At 39.4% G+C, this 16,319-nt stretch overlaps 2 protein-coding genes across 2 annotated transcripts; one reads left to right on the top strand and one right to left on the bottom strand.

Annotated features, from left to right (window-relative positions):
• Positions 1–254: 254 nt before the first annotated feature.
• Positions 255–2,133, bottom strand: Smp_078270 (mps one binder kinase activator-like 2 (mob2)). The gene has a single exon (XM_018789151.1). It carries the CDS (start codon positions 1,853–1,855, stop codon positions 821–823), a length of 1,035 nt encoding a protein of 344 aa, XP_018654623.1. The 5' UTR covers positions 1,856–2,133; the 3' UTR covers positions 255–820.
• Positions 2,134–14,224: 12,091 nt separating this feature from the next.
• Positions 14,225–15,338, top strand: Smp_143060 (putative clathrin coat assembly protein AP17; the record flags this gene model as incomplete). The annotated part of the gene is made up of 1 exon (XM_018789150.1): positions 14,225–15,338. One exon carries the CDS (start codon positions 14,225–14,227, stop codon positions 14,651–14,653), a length of 429 nt encoding a protein of 142 aa, XP_018654622.1. The 3' UTR covers positions 14,654–15,338.
• Between the last annotated feature and the right edge of the window lie 981 nt (positions 15,339–16,319).

Below are 16,319 nucleotides of genomic sequence, written 5' to 3'. Positions count from 1 at the left end.
CATACAAACGTTGATGAACATTAAGAATATATAATCACGATTGCAAAGCATAGTGGAATAGCATCGAAAATACATATTTACTTAGAGCGTATGTTCAAGAATTGAAATGTAAGCACAAACCGCATTTCAGCTTCTTTGGTTTGGATAATTAAAAAGCATCTCCTCTCTAAGACAATAAACTCAAAGACACATATAACAACCTGTATTTTGAGTCGACATGACTTCATGCATTAGAAATTTCCAAGTAAGATCATACGAGAAGCTACAAAACAGTACAATTGAGTAGAATTACATTTCATAACCAGTCCAATATTGCTAAAAATCCAAGCCAAAGCAAATATAACCGAATTAAAATGAAACGAAGCCTTTAAAAAGCAACGAGAAATGTACAAGTTATCCAATGACATTACACATCAATGTAGGTGTTTGGTGACGGGTAATTAGAAATCCAACTATTATTTTACATTCATTACACAAAATCAATGATTCATTTACAACTTAAAAAGAATGAACACACAACTAGGAATTAGTGCCATGAACTAAAATAGACTTTCTTTTAGTGGAATGAAAAAAACAACGAACATGCCTTGAGGACCAGGACAGTATTATTACAAGACAATGCAATACAATAAATAGTGGGACGGAGTTCTCTATAAAGATGTAGCACATAAAAGGGTCCAGAATCGCTCTGCATAGTGCAGTTTGTTATTCGAAATTTATTTATAACGACAGTGATATCGACGCCACACGAAAGACGACCAACTGCACATGTGGGGATTCTATTTGAAATGCACTTTTATGATGCCCGTAACGACACCACTCAAGTATTTGAACTAAATGCTGTATGACTGAAACACGCCAAAGCATCCAAATGTTTATCATCAACAAGCGAAAACCTCTTGCTAAATGCGAAGAAATGTCTGGCTAGGGTATTCATATGAGGTATTAACTCAAGTTGGTCTAGATGACTAAAATGTGCAACATACATATGAACTATACAGACTAGTATATTTTTGCATATAACGGAAACATACTGAGGCAAATCAGGAGGAAATGGTTCACCATTTCGTATAGGAAATAAACGAGGGCATTGAATAAGGTCATGGCAAGAAGACAGAGCACCATCAATAGCTTGACGAGCTGAAATTCTACTGTATTGTGAGATGGAGCCTGCAATGAGACTTTTGTTCTTTTTGCCGCGATCGTCTTCGCTCTGTACACCAAGAGAACTATTTGAAATTTCCAGTAACAATGAGGAGACGATGTTGTGGATCCCTGAATCTTCCAAAGACTCCCACAAGCTTCGGCAACCGCAGAGCTCATATATGGCGTCATATATTATACTAATATTGTCAAATAAGGCAATCGTGTGTGCAGCAAGCCACTCATTTGTATCCATAGCTGGAAATGGCTCTACAACATCACAGAACTCAGGATAAGATGAATCCAAAAATATGGGTAATTGCTGGGAAACATAAACATTTTTCATGTACATTGGGATTTTTGGGTCAGCGTGAGTTTCTGTTTCTACAGACACCCCAGGTGATTGCGAACACTTGCTCGACACCTGAGAAACTTGAGCGTTTACAGACAGAGGTGAAGGGGCGCGAAACTTTACAGCTGAGCCGCCACGAGATTCATTTGCAGAAAACTCTTTCACAGGAACAGGAGAACGTCTGTTGTCAGTTTCAGCACCTACACTGCTAGTACTTAGTGGCGGAGTGCCATTCGGAGAGATAAAATGATTATGATGAACAATGGGAATAGGTTCTGTTGCAGCGGAAGATACGATGCTGGGAGGGGTATGCATGAAGCCACGACTTACCCCTCTAGCTTTCCCCATCAACCAGTCCATTTACTTTGAGGCCTGGTCTTAAAATGATTTGTGCCTTCTGTTAGTATAATAGTTTACTTGAAACTTCGTTTTATGTAGGGTATTCCAATATACTTAAAGACTAAATTAGTCTGAAAGATAACAGGAGTAACATCCAGGCATCTTCTAAGCAGTCACAAAGAATGTAACATCAATACACAATGAATTAAACCACTAAAAAATCAAAATACACAGGTATACACTGAAGATAATCCAGGATATCTGTATAAAGCAGAAACCAATAATCTTGTAGACGACTTGAGGTTAAAAATAAGCGGTTCGACAAGTGCATTAAAACTGAGTAAGGTCAGAGCGTGATATAAAAAAACAAATAAAGATAATGGAAATTAGAAATGTTGAAAGAGTTGGGCCGAGTTTTACAAATAGTGAAGAATATTTTATACTTTCAGAATTCAAGCTCATCAGTTAACAAATCTCTTAAGGCAATCGTTCTGTCACAACTCAGCTTGCTCACTACAGGTTCTGAAAGCAGAATTCTCGGCCATTTCTCTTCACAGTGCTTGTATTCAACTCCACTTACACGCCTAATCCACGTGTCCCGGCACTCAAACATATACTAAACACCCAATTCCCAGTGAATACCATACTTGTCATTATGAACCTCATTTAAACAACTCCTCAACCTCTGTTGTAGGCTACTTAACTTTCAGTCTTCAGTCTTCAGTTTTCAGTCTTCAGTAATAAGGATAGTAGGTTGATGAACCTGTGTTAATCCTGACAGATTTCCTTCCAGTGAAGGTCCAGCTTCTTCTTGAAAATGTTCACTGATGGTGCTGATACCACTTGTTCTGGTAAAGCGTTCCAGTCATTGACCACTCGATGAGAAAAACGGGACCCCACCTTTAGTTTATTAGATCGCGGTTTCAGAACCTTCTTGCTATGACCTCGGAGATTATTAGTGCTGGAGGGAGCAAAAAGATAAGACATATTAACACCCAGATCATAATTAAAGATACGAAATGCCAGTATAAGGTCACCTCGCGTACTACGATAAGATAAGGGGAAAAGGTTTAGACGTTTTAAACGCTCATCGTAAGGGAGTTTAGAAAGACCCTTTACTAATTTTGTCCCTACACGCTCAAGCGATTTAGCATCCTTTATCAGACAAGGGCTAGCTGCTTGGATACAGTATTCTAAGTGTGGCCTTACATAGGTGGGATATAAAATTCGAAACATATCCTCGTCAAAGCATTTAAATGCTCTGCGAAGCGACCATAGCGCGCGATAGCCTTTGGAAGCAACCGCATTGCAGTGCGTAGTAGTTTTCAAGTCGTGACTTATAATTACTCCTAAGTCTTTGTGCTCTTCAACGCGTGGCAGAGATGTACCATTAATGGTATAGTGGTAACTAATATCGTGCCCGATGTGCATGAACGCGCTCTTCCTGGAATTAACTTCCAGGCCCCAATCATGAGCCCACCTAACTAATTCGTCTAAATCTGCTTGCAGATAACAACGATCAGTCTCATTTCTTATTGTTCTCCAAATTTTAACATCATCCGCAAACAATATCGTCGACGACTTAAGTAATAAAGGTAGTTCATTAATATACAGAAGGAAAAGTAAAGGGCCTAAGATGGTGCCTTGGGGTACACCACCTTTGACCGGTTTCCATTCGGATAGCGTTCCATTGACCCTTACTCTCTGTCTGCGGTCACATAAGAAGCTTCCTATCCATTCCTGTATAGCACCTGTTATTCCAAAGCTCGAGAGCTTTTACATAAGACCGAAGTGTGAAACCTTATCAAACGCTTTGCTAAAATCTATGAATATCACGTCGACAGACAGGCCGTTGTCTAGGGCAGCTGTCCAATCTTCTCTCGCAATTAGTAAGTTAGTCAAGCATGAATGCTTGTTACGAAACCCATGTTGCTCGGGAGTTAACAGATTGTACGAATCTATGTGACTCAGTAGCTTAGCCCGAATTAATTTTTCAAGTAACTTAACTACTATACTGGTCAGGCTAACAGGCCGGTAGTTAGATACGATCCATCTCTGACCATCCTTAAATATAGGACTAACTATGGCGTCTTTCCAGTCTCTAGGTAGTTGAGCCTGTGAAAGGGACATGTTGAAGAGCATCGTGAGCGGTCTTGAGATAATGTCCGCAAGCGACGACAGCAAACGTGGGTGTAACCCATCGGGGCCCGGTATCTTACAAGGTTTTAGGTTAGTTATCAAAGGAAGAACAATATCCTCTGTCACGTGTAAAGGTCCTATGGCTGGTATCTCATTGTCAACGGGACAAGTAGTTGTAACACTACACGTAGAGTAGACTTCACTGAAATAGTTAGCAAATGTCTCCGCTTTCGCTAGATCAGATTCAGCCAATAAAGCTGAATTTTAACAGTAATGAGGGGATACCATCACTACGTTTCGTCCACCTTTTAACGTACGAAAATAGTCGCTTCGGACAATTACGGCTATCGTATGCCAACTGTCGTTCGTAAGCCGTGCGGGATTTAGCTATGGTCTTTTTACATATATTCCGGATTTTTTTATATTCGCACTTAAATGATGCCTGACCTGTTGACAAGAATAAGTCCCAGAAGTGTTTCCTACGCTTCAACAGCTTCCGGGTTTCCTTATTAATCCATGGAGGGCAATATGATAGCTTACGTGCTGACCATGGGATAAACGGTTGAGTTACGGATTCGAACGTAGACTTAAACCTATTCCATGCATCATCAATCGATCCATCAGCATCGACCGACCAGTCAATCGAGATAGCATAGTCCCTGATTGCCGGAATATTAGCTCTTCAGAGATTAGGACGGGGTGGAGCAGATGCAAATTCTATACCATATATCCGGAACTTAAAGGAAAGTACGACATGGTCACTATTCACCAGTGGGGGAAGGTGTTGAATGTCGACGATATCTTCACAGTGGTATGTGAGGACAAGGTCTATCAATGACGGATTATGTTCCAAGTCTATATGCGTCGGCTTAACGATACATTGTACAAGTGCACATTGAATAATTGATGACAGAAGGACGCTATCGAAACCCCCACCTGGAGCCGTGAGCTCTATCCAGTTTATATGGGGTGCATTGAAGTCTCCAACGATGAGACAACATTCTGCTTTACTCCAAGAACAGAAGTGTCTTAAGATAAAGTCGTCAGCGAGACAACACGGACTACGATATATTCCTCCTATCGTCACTAACCCGTTTCTAGACCTTATTGTACAACATACTACCTCACACGTACCACTTACATGCGCCTCCGATATGATCGAGTTTATGCGGAAGTGGTCCCTAACATATAATATTATGCCTCCTCCCTTGCGACTTCTAACTCTATCACTTCTGATACAGATGTAGCCTGAAATGACTGGAGAACAGTCTATATCTACAGTGAGCCAAGTTTCGGTGATAACAATTATATCCGGATTTAATTCGTCTACCATCAAACTTAGTTCAGACATCTTATTCCGAAGACTACGGGCATTCGTATAACACACATTTAAGGTGTTTTTGGAGACATGCGTTCTACCCACACAGGTCTCGGAAGCATTGGCTTCCAAGACCTGACTACCCGAAAACCTTTAATCGTCAGGTTCGCTTCACCGTTTAGCCTTCGAGTTTTTAACTCTGTTAGGGAATTCTTCCACTTGATCCGATCCTCAAGTGGCCAGTCAGGTCGAATACGAATGTTTGAGCCACGAATTTTGCGTGCGTTATTTAGTAATACGTCCCTTTCCTCAAAATTTCCGAGTACTAATTTAAGGATCCTTCTCTGTTGGGTTTCGCCTCCAACATACTTACCAAGTCTGATGACTTTCGAGATATGTACCCCTGGGACCTCATCGGGCAGTATATTTCTGATGAGAGATCCCACTAACTGCAGGTCGTGGGCATGTCTCTTAGCGGGATCGGTGTCTTTCGATTCTGCCAAGTTCCAGATGATTACACTAGGGACCTGTTTAACTTCCTTAAAAGTCGTGTTCACGGCCTTCGACCGTGATGTCAGATCCTGCCGGTTAGCTACCGGTTTCTTACTGTTAGCTTTCTTTATAACAGTGTCATGTGGGTCGAGCGAGTTACTCCCAAGAACATTTGGTGAAGTTAGACTATTTCCATCCACAACAGTATTAAATATTTTCTTACATTTGGACTTGAGCGGAGTTGCCTGATGCGCAGGACGTGAGTCCAACGATGACTTATCGACTATACGCGCACTTTCTTTGGGTATTTTTCCGTCTCTTTTGCGTTTCCGCGTAAGCCATTTACCACTATTCTCAGCATCCAGATTGGGACTATTCTGGACGATAGTGGTTCTAGCCGGGTCCTCAGTCGCTGCTAAAGCAACTTGTCCCTCAATACTTAATGGCATGGCTTTCATTGGTTGTACCGGAGTACAAATTTTTGCTTCATGTTGCGAAATTGGGTGTCTGGTACCTGCCATGGCAGCATTTACGACACTGATACAATCTTCATTATCAGTATCCATGTTGCCTGCACGGCCTACGTCGACCTTTTTGGCTAACGCCAGAAGGCTGATGGCTTCCTGAATGAGTAATGTCTTGCTTGAGCAACAAAACATACAGAGCCAATGAGAATTTGGTTTCGAGCACCTTTTATAGGCAGCAGGGCTTAAGCGGGTGCACATTTTATGAAACCACTTCTTACATTCGTCACATTGCATCCCTTCTTCCACGGGGAATAAGCAATATGGCTGTCCACACTTGTGTACAGAGCCGACCATCTTAGGATAAAATGATAGGCAAGGTAGATATGTAAGATAAATCACAACCTTATCAAATAAACAAGCCTCAGTCGACCAAGAATGCTTTGATGCAGTTAATACACAAAAGCAGGATCAAAACACACAAATACAATGTCACGTTAACTGAAATAAATTCAATTAAAGTGTAAACGGTAGTTTTGATACGTAATTTACGATCAAAACAGTGAATTAAGCTCAACGTGAAACAATACCACTGTCCTTTAAAATAAACTTTATAAATTCTTGTGTCACTGGTTATCTGTTGTCTCAAGTTTTACCATTATATGTGGTCTTTAGATTAATCTGCTGGATCAGAACTTAGCTGTAGCAGTCTCGATATAAGTTCACTCGGTTGAGGTTTAGCTTTTCGAAGTCAATGTTCACTGAGCTGTACTCAGGAAACAAGTTTAAAAACAATTTTGAAATGAAAGGAGAATAAGGGTCAACAACTAAGGTGACAAATAAATACTGATATTTAATCAAATAAGCACCGAAGATCACTAGAGTCCTGGTAAATTTTCTCCCCCGTTGAATCGAATAGGCCCGACACTGAACTTAACTTGTCTGAAATGTCAAGGTACTAGTGTAAAATTTTCCCTTCTCAACGACCACGAGAACCATCGAATGATCGCCATTTAAAGTAGTTTTTGTTAATATATACATATAATATTCCAACAAGGAACAATCACACAATTTACGAACTTTTATAACAGATGATGTCGGTCTCACCACCAAATATTCCTTAAGAATCCGGAGACTGGCGACGCCTTCACACATAAAACTTTTATAATCAAATTATATCGACCCGGTTAAAGCAGAAGTCAGAAATGAAATGGCCCGAAAATAAACTTGGAAAGCTTGTAGTGGTATTGGTCGCAACAACAATTCTCAAAGCTGAACACGAGATAATTGGGAAAATAAACTCTCGACATATAATACTGAGGGAAGGCCAGTAATGGTGAACATGGCAACACTCATTCGAAACTCAATTCATCGGATGGCATGGTTCAGCCCTGCAGGCGTGATCATTCTTGTGTAGCTTACCTCTTCTATTCATATGAAGTATATTGTTCTATCCCCAGTGTAGATGTATTCTCCATCATATGTTGGTGGTAACTACGAGAGGATGAGTCAGTGTAAACAATGATGTAACTTCCACGTAAGATCTTAAAGATTAGGTAGTCATATCATGACAAATCCACAAATTTAGGATTGGGTATATTATTAGAACAGTACTAATGACGAAGTTTACCATAATTCTACAGATGACTTCAATCTTCCTGTAGTGGGTTTTGCGGACCTCACATCCGTTGGATGCAAAAACTCTGTCGTAGCTCGATTCTCCAACCTCACGGAAGACCTGGGATTGTTCGAAAATATCAGTTAAAAAACTCATTAGGCAGACAGTCAGACACCATCGCTCTTACACTGCGTATTTACAAACGAAGAATTCCTAACCGATAACCTCTCAACCCTGGTTCTTCTGTGTGAAAGTGATCATGCTATCATATCTTCCAGTTTTATTGGCAAGACTGAGCTAAAACATGCTATGTAGAATAGGAGCTGGAGTTTCAAGCGGTTATAGATATCAGCTTTAAAAGGACAATCTACAGCAGATGGACTCAGAAGATCACCCTCAACTTGATGTAGATACTCATTAGAATTTCTTACTGCACATTATCTTATGTACTACAAAGCTCGAAGTCAAGAATATGCAGAAATTCCATTAAGATCTGAAATACCTCTAGAAGGTCGGATAAAAAGCAAGATGGCACAAGCTGAACTAGAAATGAGTCGATAAACTGGTGGGAAAAACTCCGCTCTGTGGGTTTTCGAGTAGTAAGGTCTCGGAAACGAAAGCGATTTTTACCATTGATAATGCAAGACCAACAACCAGTTATAATGGCGATCTATCGATAGTTCCTATGGTCGCTGAGAAAAGATATGTTTTACTATTAGTTTGACATTTCAGACCAGATAAGTTCAGTATTCCTGAGGATGTCCATCCTAGTATTCTGAAAACCTGGGTGGATGAGATTGCTGAACCTTTGAGAATGCTGTTTCATATGTCTTTGTGACAGTCCAAACTGTCAAAAGACTGGAAAAACGCAATTGTCAGCCCGGTTTATAAAACGAGGGGTAGAGACTTTGTAACTACCAACCCGTTAGTCTGATCCATATAGGTGTCTATCTAATGGAAATGAATTTTAGGATCGTCATTCCGAAGTGTATAGACAGAAATGGTCTTTCATTCAGAGAATAGCACGGTATTAGGAAAGGACTGTAACAGCTCAGGTTGGTTGGTTAAGAGTTGACCCCACACAAACACGCATATGCTAACACAGTATTGTTCAAGTATTCATTCACTTCCTTACCTTTTGTAAGCGTTATATTCCCTACTATCTTATATGGAATGCTGAGAGCCTTTGTTTGTCTGAACAGATAATCCCACGCTCCACTGTGACTGCGCGAAGATCGAAAATAAGACCTATTCACTACTTCTCTGGTTTCTTCTATCAATAGCACGAGGGTTACCTATAGGCACGAAAGGACTATCATGCCTGAAAAATCTGCTCACTGCAAGAGAAGGTTGGGCTTCAGATAAAGAAAGAAATATTCCAGATGTGATTTTCATAGATCCAGGTAAAGGCTTCTACAAGGTCTTTTGTCATGGTCTTAAATTAGAACTGGAAGGTTTTGGGATTGATTATGAAACCATAGATAGGAAAAGTGGCTGTTTGAGTGATAGGGCACAATGGGTACAGGTGAATAGGACTTTATCAACATGGGATTCTGTAAAAAGTGGAACTCCCCAACAAACAATGCTTGGCTCTTTACTTTTCTACTTCATTTAAATGACCGACCACCTGTAGTGAAGTCATCTGTTCTACTCTACCAGGAAGTCATAGTGAGTAATGACCTCGAAACTAAGGATAACTTCAAGGTTGCTGTCGCCGAATGCTTCAGGGTTTTAGGAGCCTTCACCATCAATGCTCGCTAATTAGTAACTCCACCCTCCCTGCTTTTGTGACGCTAGGCTCATTTCAGCTTACTTTTGGACAAATATTGTACTTCACACGATGTTCTGTGTTTCACATACTATTGAAAAACACCATTTCTATAGGTACCACATCATAAGCCTATCAGGCAATTACAAATTATGGACTGTATGTACGTCATCAATGCACTACTTTAGTTGACCATAGTATAAAGTATAGGTTGCCAATCAGAGCATATATATTAAAAAGATGTGACATATTAATACACAAATCGCAATTAAGATAAGGAATGCCAAAATACGGTCATTTCGCGTTTCACGATACGATAAGAGAAAAAGGTTCAGGCACCTTAAGCGCCAATCGTAAGAGAGTTCGGAAATACCCTTCGCCAGTTTTGTTTCCACAGTCTGAATACGGTCAAGTGAATAAGTAACGTTGATAAGACATAGACCAACTGCTTGGGCACAGCACTTTTAGTGTAGTCTTACGTAGGTAGTGGACAAAACTTGAAACATCCTTAGTGCCTGTAGGTAACCCTAGTTATATTGATAGGAGAAACCAGACTCTTAGTGAATAGATCTTTATTTAGCTCACAGGACAGTAAAAATGGTCGGGAGGTTACCTGTTCAAACACAAAAAGCTTTTCAGTATTTAATATAAGATAATAGAAATATGATGTCTATAGAAAATAAGGAAGTGAATGAACACTAGAACTCGATTGTTTTGACATAAACTTGGTTGTCTGAAGTCAAATCTTAACTAGTCAATTTAAGTTATTACACGTCTCGTCAAAACATCTAAATGCTCAACGAAGTAACCATGATTCACTAAAACCTTCGGGAGCTGTGGAGTGGTTGTTTTCAAATCGTTACTTAATATTACCCGAAGTCCTTATGCTCTTACACTCACTGAAGATGTACCGTTAACAGTATACTGGTAACTATTACCATGTTCGATGTGCATGAGCACACTTCTTCTAGAATAATTTCTAAGCCTCAGCATCGAGACGATTTAACTAATTTGTCTACATCAGCTCGAAAATCAAAACGATCAGCTATGCTTCTTACTGTTCTCCGGATTTTGATGTCATTCACAAACAATAATGCCAACGACTTATTCAATCGAAGTAATTCATTGGCGTGGAGAAGGGAAAGTAGGGGACCTAAGGATGGTGCCTTAGTGTACGCCACCTTTGGCCAGCTTCCATTCAGATAGTGTCCCACTAACTCTCACTCTCAGTCTTCGACCACATGGAAAGCTGCTTGTCGATTCCTGTACATAACTTGTTATTCTGAAGCTCTAGAGCTACTGTATAAGACCCAAGTGAGGAAACTTGTCAAATACTTTGCTAAAGTCTATAAATGTCACAGCGACGGACAGACAGTTATCTAAGGTTGCTGTTTAGTCCTCTCACGCAGTAAGTAATTTGGTCAGACATGAATGCTTGTTTCGAGACCGGCATTGTCCGAGAGTTAACAGAGTTTAGGATTCAATATGACTTAGTGATTTAATCCGAATTATCTCTTCAAGTGACTTAACTACTGTGCTGGTTAGACTGATATGCTGGTAGTTGGATACGATTTGTCTCTGATCACCATTAAAAATAGGATTAACTATCGCATCTATCCAATCCCAATGGTGTTGAGGGTGGAAAAGAGACATGTCGAATATCATCGTGGTTGGCTTTAAAATAATGTCCGCCAGAGATGTCAGAAGTCGTGAGCGTAGCTCATCAGATCCCAGTAAACTACTAGGGCTGGGGTTAATAATGAATTGAAGGACAGTTACATCATATATGTGCACAGGTCCTATAGCTGGCATCTCAGTGGTGTGGTTATGTCAAGTTCTGTTAAAAATATCTGTAGAATGGACATTGCTAAAATATTCTGATAAGGTCTCAGCTTTGACCAGATCTGATTCAGCTAGTATATCTGAAGTTCCACGCAAAAGCAATGAGAGAATACGATCACTACGCTTTGTTCTCCGTTTAATGCACGCAAACAGTAGTTTGGGGCAAGTATGGTTATCATATATCAACTGTCTTTCGTAAGTGGTGTGACATCTAGCTATGGTGGTTTAACACATATCGTGGATCTTCCAGTATTCGCACTTACATCATTCGTGGCCTGTAAACAATGATAAATCCTAGATGTGTTCCCTACGCTTCAGCAGCCTTTGAGTGTTGACCATGGGATGCACAGTGAAGTTACGGACTCAAATGTAGCCTTAAACTTATCCCACTCGTTTTCGATCAACTCATCTGCATTGGTCGACCAGTCTGTTTATATAGCACAGTCTCTGATTGCCGGAATTTTAGCTCGCAAGATATTGGTACGGGGTGGGGCAGATACATACTATATAAAATGTGTCCGAAACCTGAGGTAAGGTAAAACGTGATCGCTATTCGCTAGTGGAGGAAGGTGCTGAGCATCTGTGACATTGTTGCAGTGGTGCGTAAAGACAAGGTCCAGCAATGATGGTTTATGTTCCAAGTCAGTAAACGTCGGTTTTATCATATGATGTTCTACATGTAAAATGAATAATAGTTGGTAAAAAGTTGACATCGAAACCTCCACCGAAGCCGTAAGCTCTATCCAGTTGATATACAGTGCGTTGAAATTTCTATTGATGAGACAACACTCGGTCGTACTCCAAGAATAGACGTGAATTAAGATAGGGTCTTTAGCAAGAGAACGTGTACTATGGTATATACTGCCTATAGTCACTAAGTTGTCTCTATACTTAATTGTACAGCAAGCTACCCCTAAAGTACCACCATCATGAGCCTTCTCTAGACCGACTGTGCGCGAAAGTGTTCTCTAACATTTAATATTATGCTTCCTCCCTCGTGACTTATAACTCTGTCACTCCAAAACAGGTGTAACCTACAATGGTGAAACCACAGTCGGTAGGTACGGTGAGGCACGTTTCTGTGACAACAATTATTTCGGGATGTAACCATCTACCATCAAACTTGATTCGGACGTTTTAGTTCTAATACTATGAGCATTCGTGTAGTACACAATTAATGTATTTCGAGAATCACGCGTTCCACCCATATAGGTCTCGAAACCTTTGGCTCCAAAGACCTAACCAGAAGAACATCCTGAACCTCAAGGTTTGCTTTCAGACTTGGCTTTTGAGATTTTAATTCTGTAAGGACATTCTTCCACTTGGTTTGATCTTCAAGCGGCCAGTCCAGTCGAATACAAATATTCAGATTTTGAGTTTTGTATACGTTGTTCAGCATGACATCTCTTTTCCCATAACTTCTGAGTACTGACTTGAAGATCTCGCCTCCAACCCACTTACCGAGTCCAACTACCTTCGTACTCCCGAAACCTCTTCTGGTAGTGCGTTTCTGACGGTGGATTCAGCTGGTCCAAACCGTGTCAATGCCTTTTGGCAAGTTCATTATTTCTCGCTTACTCCAGATCTCAAGTAATTAAACTAGGAACGGATTTGACTTCATGGCTTTCGATAGTGATATCATGTCCTGCCTATTAGCTAATGTTTGGGGAACTGGCTTTTGTTTAGAAACATTTTATCGCTTCCTATTTTTTATCTGTACCTATTCATCAACTTTAATTGAAGTAGCGATTACAGTGGAGTCGCACACACTGTGAAGTCATAGATGAGTGTCGATCACATTGGTAGTCAGGTGGCTGTCTTTCTTACCAGAAACAGACCTAGCCTTACGATCAGGTCTTCTGGGCGTTTCCTGCTAGCTGCCATTTAGAAGGTGGAGGACGGAAAAAATTCTTCAAATGAGTCTTTATTTCTATCCGACCTTTTTATAGTCTGTCCTTCCTCCACTAGCCTATGTAAGTCAATCGACTCCGAGCCTATTTGAGGTCACTTTTCATCAGTTTGTGTATTGACCGAGAGAGTACTATTTGATGTGTCTCGATTATGTTTGCTGACACTCCTTTCAGTAGAAGTCACCATTGCAATGGTTTCGAACAGAAAGCTGTTTGCGGCCGAGTAGAATCGCTGATAAAATCTCACGCAACTATATTTGCTAAATTGTTCGAAAGCCGCAGGTGTGAAATTCGGACAAACTTCGTGATTCCATCCTTTGAACAACAGTCGCTGCTCTGAAACATTCTTCACTGACAAAACCCATGTTAAAGTGAAGCCACAATCACAATGTCACCGATCAACAACGGAAGCCTCATGGCCTACTAGATCGGCCATGTTTCACACGAACTACGAAACTTGCAATGCCGATTGGAGTTGGGATTCGAGCATCTTAAGTATAAGGTGGGTTTAAAACGAGTGCGAACATTTAAGAACAACTTTTCATGCTAACCACACTTCACTATCTTCTATTTTTCACTTCATTGGGATTAAAAAAATGTTTGCTCCACACGTCTGTAAGTAAAGCTGAACGTTGTGAGCAGATTTGATGGGGAAAAATGACAAAAAAACACAATACAATGACAAGTGTGAGGATCGACTAAAAATGGAGTACCGCAAGAAGGATTTGTGGAAAATTACAAACATTGTATGAAGTCTATAACTATCTGACCCATTTTACATCGTTTCAAGGTGTCTAAAAGACGCTTACGAGCCACATTTGTTTTCAAGGACACTACTAATGATTAGATTTATTCTTATACAAAATAGAGCCGGCAAAACACGCTTGGCTAAATGGTATATGAATCTTGATGATGAGGAGAAACAAAAACTAATTGAAGAAGTCCATGCTTTGGTCACCGTACGAGATGCCAAGCATACTAACTTTGTTGAATTTCGAAATTTTAAGATAGTTTATCGTCGTTATGCTGGCTTGTATTTTTGCATGTGTATTGACCTAATGGACAATAGTCTCGCATATTTAGAGGCGATCCATAATTTCGTAGAAGTCTTAAATGAACTGTTCCACAATGTTTGTGAATTGGACCTCGTCTTTAACTTCTATAAAGTTTACAGCGTTGTTGATGAAATGTTTCTGGCCGGAGAAATTCGTGAGACAAGTCAAACCAAAGTTTTAAAGCAGGTCATTATGTACTCAGCTTTGGAGTGACGTCAATTACGTCTTTTCCTTAGGACAAGCTCACTGCAAATCACAGGTGCGATATTTTAGACTTCAATAACTGTTATGTTTCTGTTTTGCATATTCATTTAATTATGTAGCCAATTTAAATTTTATCCTTCACTTCTCAGAGGTTTTATTCTGGGATTATATCCAAGTCGTTGATTTCTTTGGTTTCTTACTTTGTTGTGTATTTTTCGACCAAAAGTTATTCAATAATTCATCTCTTGTGTGAACATTGTTGTCATGTTCTTACTATAGTATCGGTATACGTAGATTACTTTATCCGAGTAATGTTCTTGATTCCTCTTATCATGAAATTTTATCAACCGCGTCATCATTCAGCTTTCATCGCCTACAAAAAAGCGCAATATATAGGGTCCAAATCTCATTTTCCCCATATATGGGCTTCTATTCTAACCTTACAAATCTTTGTTATAAAAATTCGCAATTTCTGTCTAAGAGACCTAAGTAAACTGGACTTTCCGGACGTACTCGTGTGGCTATCAGATATTAATGGTATCTTTAAATATTAATAAGCACAAATTAACGAGCTTTTTTGCCATATTATTATGAAACCTATTCCTAATAGTTATTTTAAAGCATTTAGCGACTATGTACATGAAATGTACAAACAGTTTTTTTCTACAACGATATAAATTCAAATTAAAACTCCAGTGTTTATTCTTGTATTTGTTTAGCGACCGATGCAATTATATATATATATATATATATATATATATATATATATATATATGTATATATATATATATATATATATATATGTATATATATATATATAAACGTGGTTCTACTTTGCAATTGTTTCATCTTCGTAAAATAGGTTTGCTAGAATTTTGAGCTAGAGATTAAATTGTAAAGAATAGGATATGTTCTCAAAAGGGTACTCGGGATCCACTTCAATTAAGCTTAAATTAACAAGACCAATAAGCTAAGTGACGAATAGTTGGGCCGCAGCAAAATGATCTGAACACAGTTATTATTTGTTTTCCTTACATCCAACGATAGCAAGGTGTTTTCTTCACCCTACTATTTCAGACGATGTTATTTTATCGTACTAAAAACTCTGGGTTAGAGAACGTTGATCGTTTAAACTTGTGAGTTTAGGTATTTCACAAATTTTAGGGACGGATACCAAATCCACTGCGTCTCATTTGTCTGTTAACCTCACTTCCTTAATAATCCGCTCAGTACGAACATGAAGGAAATAAAGAACACCAGTTTATGTCTGTTTATTCTCCTTATATATATACCGATTAGAACGCAGATGACTTCAATTTCTATTTACAGTTTTCAAACTCTCAGATAAGCATTACTCAATTCGGGAAACTGAAGGAAATTTTTTTTGTGTCTGGTGAATAAGTAATTGCGATGGCTTGTTGAAATTTCTCCTGACAGTAATCCCTTTTATCAAGAACAGTTTAAAACACTGAGGTAAACAGTTTAGGAATTCTGGCATAAATCAACAATGGTCAAGTATAGACCGATATTATCGATTGTAGCAGCTAATTAATACTGTCATTTCCTTGTCTACGAGCGTAGTCTCTGGCCGGCTATTGGTTTGAGGCAAGTGGATGCGCCTCGAGGGTCCCAAGAAATGATTTATTTATTTGAACACATAAATACTAATACAAAG

Source organism: Schistosoma mansoni, chromosome W (genome assembly GCF_000237925.1).
Source record: "Schistosoma mansoni strain Puerto Rico chromosome W, complete genome".
NCBI classification, from domain to species: Eukaryota; Metazoa; Platyhelminthes; class Trematoda; order Strigeidida; family Schistosomatidae; genus Schistosoma; species Schistosoma mansoni.
The sequence above is the reverse complement of the archived record's forward strand: the minus strand, read 5'-3'. Positions and strand labels throughout refer to the sequence as shown.